Raw genomic sequence first — 11,455 nt, forward strand, 5'->3', positions numbered from 1 at the left:
TCAACTATAAAAACAAATCAAATCTCAGCCCAAGGGTCCATTATCGTCTTTGACTTTTCACAACATTGTGTCTAGTTGAAGCCATGATTTCTTAACCGTCTCTCCTTGTGGATCTTGTCTTTGATTATGGCGTATTATCTCATTGAAACACTGGAATGTTGGATTGATACGGGCCTTTTATCGAAACCTACATTGAATAGGCACAATTTCATTGTCCTCTCTACAAAAGGATAAAGGCGTTAAGAAATTTTAGCCATCTGTTTCCTTTTTGATAACTACCAGAGGAGAAGGAACCTTTGCTGCTCTGCATAAGTGTAAGGTCATCTAAGTTTTTTAAAACTTAATGATCTTTCTATGGATCATGTTAATTCAAATTGTCTTATGTCAACGATTAAAAAAATCTGTCTATTGGTCCAGTTTGTATTGACATTGAATTTTCATAACATCATGTCTGATTGAAGCCGTGATCCCCTAATTGCATCTCATTTGTGGATGATATCTTTGGTTTTGGGCTGTTATCTAATTCAAACACTCTGCAATGCTAGATTGCTACATGCCATTAGGCTACAGGCCTTTTCTGAAGCTTCTGAATCTCCAACAACCCGGCAGAAGTTCATTTGTCCTCCTTTATACTACATGCTACAGGTGGCAATGAATTTCACCCATTTGTAAAGTTTTCCTTTTGGTTACCACTGGAGGAGCCGGAACCGTTTGCTTCTCTGCTTACGTGTAGGTCCATCTATTTCTTTTTGAAACATGATCGTTATATGTATTTTCAGTGAGCTAGCTCAAGAGATGTGCAAATGATTAAATTAGTTACTGAGGGGCGCCGAAATGCCTTAAAAAGTGCTTATAGACTTTAACTATATTTATTAAGGATCCCAACTGGAATTTGCAGAGCAAAAGGTTTTGCCCCTAGGTTTGTTATTATCATGTTCTTGTTCTCTAAAAGTTTGCTCCAAGTAGATCAAGTGGGCAAGGGACTTTACATGGACTCCACTCAACTTCAGACACAGCTTCAGCCATTATGCAGAGTGATTGAAATTGAACACAGCTAAGTAGTGACATTGGCTCACAGTAATACACCACATATAAAATATTGAAGCTTTTACAGAAGCAAGCAGTAAGAAAAATTATGAAGCTCAGAGAAGTAGATTTAAAATCTGGACTACTGTTTGATACCAAATCATCATCAACTCCAAGCATTGCGAGTGATAGATGAATTTATTGAGGATGTATCTGGAGCAAACTCTGGGAGTTGGTGCTCAGGCACTGCATCAATGTATACTTTACTGTTCTCATCAATCTCCCCACTGATGAGCATCCAAGATAGCAGAGTGAGAACTTTACTTTTCAACCATCGTTGCAAGGGGCGAGCACCATAAACCTGCAAGTACCAGGTTACCACGTTATCCATTTAGAGGTTTTAAATGAGAATCCCCAACTAGTCTTGCATTTTACTCACAAATTTTGACCTAAATTGCCCACAAACCACAAAGGCTAATAATGATCCTGCCTGCTTCACTAGTATTAACAAGTAAACAATGCATTAATTTATATTAATCAACAAACACACCAAAAACATCCCTTTACTATATACTTTGAACTAAGTTCGCCGAGTACGCAGAGACAGGCAGCACCCCATTTTTAAAGTTCAAGTGCGAGAGGAAAATGTTAAAATTTAAAGAACAGAACTGAAATTTATATCGATGGGATCCATACAGAAGGAAGAAAATCATGTGAAAATTAGAAAATCTGAAACTGAATGTGAAAATTGAGAAAATTGAAAATCTCAGAAAGCAACTCTGTAAACTGAAGAGTTCACAGCTCTTAAAGATCAACTGTTGGCCACCACAACCAACTGCCAGCAAAAATATCAGACTAAAATTACTCCCTAGACAAGTTCATGCAAAATATATGACAGACCATTGAAAATATGAGAAAATGAAATTGTAAACTGAAAAGTCCTGCGCTTTTAATATTCATTGTTGGCCACCATAACCAAAACTCTGCAAAACATCAAACTCCTAGAATAACTTTCCACACAGGTTTATATGACAGGGCATGGAAAATAGAAATCAGACCTTGAATAAAATCATTGTACATGAAGAACACCCTCCCACAACATCTCCTACGATGTGGAGACATGTGTCCAAGGAGTGGGTCATGTCCCCTGCAATAGGGAAAGGGAGGACTTGTGAAGGAGATGCAGTGTCAAGTTTATTAGGGTAGGGGGCACATCCCCTGGCAAGTTAGACTGAATAAAACAAGAAACAAAGTGATTACTTACAGGATCATAGGCTTCGTGAACAACAAGATCCAGAGCAGCATCTGTAAACCCTAAAGCAACACCTCTCTCTGCAAGACGAATTGCTACATCTTTCATCTGTAGTCTAGCAACTTTCTTGAGCTCATCATGAGAAAGAGGATCGAATACAACTATCTCATCAAGTCTATTCAATAACTCTGGCCTGAAATGTCTTCTAACCTGCAACAATATTCAAAGGCATGTCAAAGCACCGCAGCCAACTTCGTGATAAAATTATATGAAAAAGATGCATACACAGAGTCCAGGAATGCGTGTGCATACTTTTTGCATGACATTCTCTCTTGTGGTTTTTACTGTTGTGTGGCCAGATAATGCAGCAAGCAAGTGCTCTGCTCCAAGGTTGGATGTCATGATAATGACTCTGTTTGAGAAACTAACAGTGCGACCTTGGCCATCCGTAAGTCTACCATCATCAAGCATTTGAAGCAAAGTGTTGAGGACTGAAGCCATAATGAAGAAAGACAAAGATCTCGACAGACAAGGGCAGCAAAGATCTAGGCTAGAGAACTGCAATTTCGGCTGCCATGTATATGGAAGCAATGTTGTTGCTATTTTTATGTGGGTTTAACCCACTGGGTTCTTGGCAGTAAATATTTCCCTTCATTATTGGATAGAGAATATTTCTGATAACATTCAATCTCCGGACGAACATGGGGGTGTTGGCCAATTTATCCCATTGCAGATCACCTTGACAAGAATGGAACATTCAGGATACCGAAACAAGGTGGATGAGGAGGCCTCAAGCCTCAAGGTATCTAGCCATCCAACTATTTTGAGATTAGAATGTTTGGGTGGTTCAATCTTCGTATGGGTTCAGCAGCAAAAGATAGACTATATAGCACTGACCTTACAAATGCACGTTGTGTAGTTTGCTGGGAGATGCATAACGGTTAGGCATGTTACGTGGATTTGCAAACTTGCCAAAACATTTTGGGTCTGGATTGCCGCTTAGTACAGGGGTGTCTTTTTCTCTCCTTCACATAGGAAAAGGATTTTTTTTGGGGATCAAATGAATGATTTGACAAGTAGTAGTGGGTGAAACGTGATAAGATTGATTGGCATCAAGCCAATTTCAGATTACCTTGAAGTAACGAAACATGCGAATAACTTATACAGTTAAAAAACACATCAATGTAGATGATATCAATGGCCACAACAAACATCATATTTATTACCATTCTTGTTAAGTTAACTGCTTCAAAATGGAGGTGGTGAAATTTGTGCACAGCTTATACGATTAGCATCCAAGTGCCCATCTGCAAGTGTTTTTCACTGTCGAATTAATGCATATGACATACAACAGCATACATAAACATCTCCCAATGTAAGGTCCATCCTCAAGTCTATAAATTCAGCTGATCTTTACTTGGAAAGCCAGACATTTTATCTGTATGGTAAGGTTGCAATTGCCATTTGACAGTTCTTTAAACTTCTCACTTACAGATTAATGTAAATGGCAACAACAGCCATAATAAACATATTTCAATGTTATTACCCAAGGATCATAGGCTTCGTGAACAACAAGATCCAGAGCGGCATCTGTAAACCCTAAAGCAACACCTCTCTCTGCAGGACGAATTGCTACATCTTTCATCTGTAGTCTAGCAACTTTCTTGAGCTCATCATGAGAAAGAGGATCAAATACAACTATCTCATCAATTCTATTCAATAACTCTGGCCTGAAATGTCTTCTAACCTACAACAATATTCAAAGGCATGTCAAAGCACCGCAGCCAACTTCGTGATAAAATTATATGAAAAAGATGCATACACAGAGTCCAGGAATGCGTGTGCATACTTCTTGCATGACATTCTCTCTTGCGGTTTTTACTATTGTGTGGCATGACATTCTCTCTTGCGGTTTTTACTGTTGTGTGGCCAGACAATGCAGCAAGCAAGTGCTCTGCTCCAAGGTTGGATGTCATGAGAATGACTCTGTTTGAGAAACTAACAGTGCGACCTTGGCCATCCGTAAGTCTACCATCATCAAGCATTTGAAGCAAAGTGTAGAAAAGGCGTCTTGCTGTCAACCAATTGAGTGTCTAGCTATCAACTAATCTCAATTAGAAACATCTAGCTTTTCACATACCCAGGAGGAGCACCTATGAGCCTTGCAACTGAATGTTGCTCCATAAATTCAGACATATCAATACGGACCAAACCAAAACGACTATATCTTGTCCCAGCAATGTCAAAAATCCCTCCTTTCCCAAGTATTTGAGCTTCCTCTCCTTTCCCAAGACTTTGCATTTTCCACATTTCTTCTTTGAACTTCCCCTCCCACTTACTCTCTCTACCTTAAGAGTGCAAAGCTCCTTGATTTTTCCAAAGCCCCTTGCATCTATATCAGATGTAGAGTGTAGTGTCATCAAATGTAATTAAAGCAAAAATTACGAAAAACAAACACCCTTTACCTTAACTTCTCCAGAAATCCACCGTGACAAAGACACAGAGTGTAGTGTCATCAAATGTAATTAAAGCAAAAATTACGAAAAACAAACACCCTTTACCTTAACTTCTCCAGAAATCCACCGCGACAAAGACACAGGACCTGATAATTTTGCATTGAATGTCAAAAAAAAAAGTTGACATTTTTACACCCTGGGAACACATTTCTATCTCACTCCTAGTTTGAATAAAAATTAAGTACCAGAACCCGATAAAGCGAACCAGGGAACACCACAATATCCACCTAAACATTGAAAACATTGGAAACAGGAAAACGTTGATATCAACAATTTTAAACTCCAAAATATAACAAAATTTACAAAAATTGAAATGGAAAAACCCTAATGCAATTAATGAACTTTAGAATCTACCACAACTAGGGTTGCCCGTGAAAAATTTGAATTTCGAAACCACGAATAATCAAGGAAGAACTTCTACTTGATTGCAAGTAAAAATAAAAAAGGATCAATAAATAATCGGTGAAGGCAACTCTTTGGCGAGGGTTTTTATGGCGGTTAGTTCGGTGTGTGAAATAATTCCCGTCCAGGGTTGAAAACCCCCAGTGTTTAATACACGGCATTCACCGCGAGTCGCAACTGTGAAATTTCTCGCTATAGTGTTGCAGGCTTATATAACAATGAACTGATTGAAGATGGAAAATTCAGATACCTGCTTGTTAATAAGCCATTTGCCATAATAAATTTGATTGGGGTGGAAATACACCTTACTTGCGGACAATGGAAATGAAAGCGGGCAACTGAAAACGATAAAAATCCCCAACTGGTCGCGCTGCCCCATGCTCAAAGTCCCGTGACAGCATCACACAGCAACAGGCAGCAAAGCCTGCAATTTTCGAAGTCAGGGGACGGAAGAATTTCGAAAGAGAAACTCGGTCGACCAAAGACTGCACGCTAGTCGGCTGTTGAGGTCTTTCAAGTCCAGCCCACGATCTTAACACAGCTTCTGCAACCGCTTGAACTGCCTCATCTTGTCCAACAACGTTCACCGCACCACACGCAGGTTGTTGGGCAGAGGTTCCACAATCCACCGCACCACACGCAGGTTGTTGGGCAGAGGTTCCACAATCCACGGATTAACAGCGCATACAGGGGCATTAACAAATGCGAAACGGCAAGATGAAAAAAATGCCAGGTGTCAACCTTAGAATGAAAGGGACGACGAAAGTCTCTTTCAAAGGGAAGGCCTATCGGCCTAATGAAGTGAAAAGAATGGTCACTAAAGAAATGGAATTCATTATTTGACTTGAGACCCGAAGACAAAAAAAACATCTGAAGGTTACAAGATTTAATGATCCTAATATTACACCATTTTTTTATGAGAAGTTCTTATATGCATATGGAAAGTTCCCTAACAATGATGAGTTGCCACAATATTTTTCAAAGATGTGCCTTAGAGTTTCGAGAGCACATGGACCCAAATTCTATGGAGCTGGAAAAGGTCGTACATATGAACAGGATTTGGGGATCCAACACCTCATTTAGTACCTCAACCACCTATAGTGGTTTCACTTTGAATTGAGCTTGTTGTTACATACAACACAGAAACTCGTGCAAGGGAGGAGATTAGGGAGCATATTCAGGTTGCTTTGGGAGGGTTGGCAGTTGCCTTGGGGAAGTAGCATTGTTGAGAGAGTGAGTAGCATCCACCATTTGTTAGCATTCCACATGAGGTATTGAGAGAGATGGATCGATTAGATCTCGAGAGATATGCTTTATCTTGTAGATATCATTGTAAGTGATTCATGAATCACAACATTTGAAGCATTGGTGAGGTATGTTCTAGCAAGCTATGATTAATGAACTAAAAAATCACATTTACAAGATTAGCTATAATTCATGTTACATAAATTTATTATGTTGAACTGTATATACATTTTGTCTCCAAATATCACTTACATATATTTTTATATGAACTTATGCGGTTTTCATCATTTTTAAATGATGAATACTTCAACTCCATGGAACAAATCCTATGTCATGAACATGTTGATGTACGGTTATCATAGGTATTACTATGTATAAATATTTTTTGTTAGAATTGTGAATGACTTTAAGTCACATAATTTCAGTGGTGTGACTCTTACATTTTATGTTCAATTTTCAGGTTAGTGAGACAAACCAAGGAATCTTTGAGGAGATAATACCAACACATTTCCCACAAGTGACACAGTTATCGATAAATATTTCTAAGAAGATTTTCACTTTTCAGGGAACATAAAGTGATGAGATGAGGAAAACTTAAGGCAAAGGATATATCTACACAATTGGATACTTTCAATAGTTTTGAGTGTTTATGTTGTTTATAAATTCCAACAGTGTGTGTTTGTAGACTAATGTAGCTCAACTTTGTTGTTTTGATTGAATATTTCAAGTTTTAAGCTCTCTAGGTTTAGAGTTAATTTTTTCTTAGAAAAAAAATATGAATACCATAGTTTGAAGTTTAACGTGAAAAAGCAACAAAATGTAACTCAGATCTTCCTAATATTGACCTTGCTCTAATTGTGATCTTTATCAAGGGAACAATATTAGTACATGAAACAAGTCACCACTATCAATTCTCCCATTTGTCCACTACATGTCCAAGAACAACTCTTGTATGGACATATTTTTGGAATAAAATTTTAGAAACAAAAGAAAAGAAAGGGATGATAGAAGCCTCACGTATACTTGCATGTACCTTCACTTTCTCCTCCTACAAGAAGTTCAACTAGGATTAGAGGGGTTTCCCTATCAATTCAACCATGAATAACAACATAGTGAGAAAATCCTTACATAGATTTGATATACATAATATTTACAATAGAATACCATTTATTATATCCATTGAAGGTTTGGATTATAGAAAATATATTTATTTTTCTAAAGAAATTGGCAGCCAGAAGTTTGTAGACATTCACTCACTCATAATGAAGCTCTCTAGGGAAGTGAGATGAAATACATGTATTTATAAAACCTATCAATCAAAGATTGGTATAGGTGTCCATGGAAGTCCTTGAAGGGTTCTGTCATGTGGAAGGATTTGGTTGAATCACTTCCTATTATATGTTCTTTGTGCATAATTTCAATCTCCTCTACTTGAGCATTTCCACCATCCTGATTCATAGAAGAAGCATATAAATTTTCAAGTTGTTTTCCTTCATGATTTCCAAGTTTACATTTTGATATCATCTTTCGCCTAGCTATTTTACTTCCACATGACAATAAATCATATGTTACACTTGCAATTATATGTCAGCTTGTATTTTCTCCTAGAAAACCCATTTAAACATTGGAGACTCATCCTCTAACCTTTCAATTTAAAATTGTGGGAACTTAGTCACACAACCTTTTAAATATCCAAAATTCAATTATAAGTAACGTATGTGATAGGGATTTGTTTTATAATTTTTTAGGGAGACGAAGCATAGCATATTATTCCCATATGCAAGCTTGAGAGAGAGCATGTCAACCCAAGTTGCACGTCTGCTCCATTGCCAAATTTTTACTCATATCATATCAACAAATTGGTGATTTGTCTTTGAAAGCAGCAAATCCCAATTATAAGGATTCAAGATTGGTGCTTATGATAATAAGTTGTATGGCCAAGGAAACCATTTTAGCCTAGCTCTCTAATGACATGAGTTATTATCTCATATTTTTTGTCCATATTTCAAGTTCTTATGAAAAACCCAAATAATGTAATCCCTTTCAATGAAGTAATATAGCTTGTCGCCATCAAATTAATCTAAGGTGTGGTTATGGTTATCATAAGAAATGTGTGGTTTCAATTATGGTGATAACATGTTTTCATTTGGCTAAATATCAAGTCAGTGCAACATTTCACATTTCAGGTCGCAAGAGGTTTGAGTGTAGGAACTCCTAACTTGTATTGATTATAGAATCAACAGTGGTACAAGGCCCATTCTAATTCAAAGGAATGCACTCATGGTCATTCCAATTTGCTTTCAAATCTCTTGACCTTGCACCAATGCTAGATAACACCACAACACATTCAAGGTTTTCTCACAATATTTTAGCCTATTGATTTATGAATACAATCCATCTTGTGCCTTCACTTTCACCATGTCTTTCCATTCCTTGTTTACTCTAACATGTTTTAACGAAACAATGGTAGGATGTGTTATTCATGCTTCCCATAAATGGAACTCTTAGCATCGTTTCCCATTATTATAGTAATAGGAATTATTTCACATAAATGAGTACACACATTTATCTCTCTCTCGCTCTCTCTACACACACACACATATATGTATATATACCTATAACGATAGTGCACCCATTCACTAAAAGGATATCAAGCCACTCTTGCTCACAATCTATCATCAACAATATAAGGTTTATTATAAGTACTCAACTTAAGTTTGATACTTTATTATGTTATTTCAATAAGCTTGAGCATGCCAATAGGAATTTTATTCCAAATTGACCCCAAAAACGATGTTTGGAGATGCCAATTATTCAAATCATAAATGGCATATTACTCCAGTTAAAATTATGGTTGATCATGCTTCCTTTTTATGTAAGATAGGAATTTATGAAGTTATTTACCGTAGGAAGCCAAGAGGTTATCCCTAAAACCCGTATTTCTTGATCCTTTCAAACTGACCATAAGGTAGGCCATTGCTAATCAACTTGAATAAATCTTGATTAAAATTTGAGGTTAAGGAAGCATACTAGAGTCTTTTGTTGAGCTTATATGGTAAGGAATTACTTCCATGAGCCTTGAAGGTCTATGTGAGTAGTAGTATTAAGGAAAAGTCCCCTTTAGTATGATATTTCATGTAACCAAGGAGATAACCATGAATGACGAAGGCCCTCAAACATTCATTCTCATTATTTATCACTTATTCGTCCATATACCACATACCTTAGCTTCATCAAGAAGCATGGAGCTTATGATTAAATGTTGTAAGAAATGGAATCCTAGTATGTTTTATAAGTAGTATGTAACACCAGCACCATTTACGGGATCAATATCAACATTACAATTCATTATAGATGGTTGTTTAGTCACACATTGATATGTTATTAACTTATATTTTGTCACCCATGTAACTCCATTAGGCACTAATTGGTGTCCATTGTTATTAATTGCCAAACTTCACATCATCAAGAATATTACATGTTTGAACCTTCAGTTCTTCCATACATGTGTTGCCATCTAAAATAGATACGTGTGTTCTTATTTTCCATGTTGGTTGTGTGCAAAGTGGAATTGTTTAGTTGAATCCCACAAGTAGATGTTCTTACATTTAATCTCACCCTTTTGTTATCATTAGATAATAAAACACTCTTGGCATTGTTTCCCATTATTACAATAATAGGAATTCTTTCACATGAGTGAGTACACGCATTCATCTTTGTATCTACCATTGGAAACAAATCATTTTCAATATTGTTATGATCTCCTCCTAATATTTTAATTTTTTCCACAATGGAGTTCAACATGTCCTTTGCGACCCTCAACTAGTATGTAATATCACTAGTCTTAGATGTAATCATCATTTATGTGGCATGTTAAAATTCATTCAGAGTGATATTAAATTTTTCGCACATTTATGCCATATTTATTTCAAAAGATTCAATCTTCTAGCTATGCTTGAAAGAGAGATTTTCATTTTCTCAACAACCTTCTCCAAGTTTACAAGCCATTTCCTTATTCTAGGTTTGACCTAGAAATGTGTGCCATCCTCCAATAAACAATGAAATAATGCATGCAAACCTTGAAATGTGTCAAATATTGGAGCATCCCATCAAAATTACTCAATCAACCTCCAACTAATCCATTCATGTGTGAAAAGGTGCAAAATGAAATAGGGTGCCCAAGAAATTAACATTAATATGTATAAAATATATTAAATTGACCATTGAATGGTTAAATCAACCTCAACATGTGTGAACAAATGCTAATTTATAGTATAGAAACCACAAATTCATTATTTTATCTAACCTTTGATGGCTTCATTGTTGTAATTTTTACAATATCGAATATTTCAAATAGCTTGTAAAGTTATAAATTTTATCCCTCTTAGAGTTATGAGTTCACTTCTTTTGATCTGATAGTTTCCTTAAACACCACTACATAGGCAACAATGCTACAGGTAGCTACCATCTTTTGGAGAAACAAGGGCCTCAATTAAACATGGATCTTAGCTAACACTGGATTCCCTTGGCTAGGTTTCATTCAACTCTAACTGCCTTTAGTCTTTTTGCCTCTATGTTGAAGTGGAATAAATATGGACAAGTTTCTTGGATGCTTTAACAATGGTTCTCATTAATTGTGTTTGAATAGTTGGCAAAGGAAAATAAATAATTCAAATACAACAAGTCATTATTTGTAAGTAGAAAATAAATGATTCGAGCAAGTTATCCAGATGATTGCACTTGTTTCATTTTTCTATGATTTAGGGTGTTAATTTTGTTTATTTTGCTTCTGACTGTGATTAGTTAATTATGTTTTGCAGAGGAAAGGTTGACCCCATGCTTTTCTTGATAATTTTTTGTCCCTATTGAGATTAATATAGAGATTTTATGGTGATTAATCAGTGTCTCAGGGTCCATGGTTTTTAATATGTCTACACTTTTCTCGTTTGTTGTAACCATTGTACAAGGATGAGTGTCACTTTCTAGCAAGGTGATTTTCTACTATTTTGTTTGA

At 36.4% G+C, this 11,455-nt stretch overlaps 1 protein-coding gene across 2 annotated transcripts; it reads right to left on the minus strand.

Moving 5' to 3' along the window:
- Positions 1 to 939: 939 nt before the first annotated feature.
- LOC149228989 (chaperone protein ClpB1-like) lies at positions 940 to 5,990 on the minus strand. 2 transcript variants are annotated; one of them, XM_089378438.1, is made up of 3 exons: positions 2,591 to 2,779; positions 2,291 to 2,488; positions 940 to 1,387 (listed from the first exon to the last, which is right to left on the minus strand). In XM_089378438.1, the coding sequence occupies exons 1-3, from the start codon at positions 2,777 to 2,779 to the stop codon at positions 1,193 to 1,195; spliced, it is 582 nt and encodes a 193-aa protein (XP_089234564.1). In that variant the 3' UTR covers positions 940 to 1,192. The 2 variants fall into 2 exon arrangements, with proteins under 2 accessions (XP_089234564.1, XP_089234565.1); XM_089378439.1 differs by lacking the exon at positions 2,591 to 2,779 and adding an exon at positions 5,501 to 5,990 and having other exon boundaries at positions 947 to 1,387.
- Between the last annotated feature and the right edge of the window lie 5,465 nt (positions 5,991 to 11,455).

The sequence above is a fragment of the Pinus tabuliformis genome, chromosome J (assembly GCF_031772625.1).
Source record: "Pinus tabuliformis cultivar Carrire ecotype Pingquan chromosome J, CPIR1, whole genome shotgun sequence".
In the NCBI taxonomy this organism is placed as follows: domain Eukaryota; kingdom Viridiplantae; phylum Streptophyta; class Pinopsida; order Pinales; family Pinaceae; genus Pinus; species Pinus tabuliformis.

Bases quoted from the DNA above. Each gene is read 5' to 3' on its own strand.
- LOC149228989 (XM_089378438.1), bottom strand. From the start codon at position 2,779: ATGGCTTCAGTCCTCAACACTTTGCTTCAAATGCTTGATGATGGTAGA. The intron at 2,489-2,590 runs GTATGCACACGC...ATATTGTTGCAG, and splicing joins GAGAGAATGTCATGCAAAAA to GTTAGAAGACATTTCAGGCC. The intron at 1,388-2,290 runs GTAAGTAATCAC...TGGTACTTGCAG, and splicing joins TTCACGAAGCCTATGATCCT to GTTTATGGTGCTCGCCCCTT.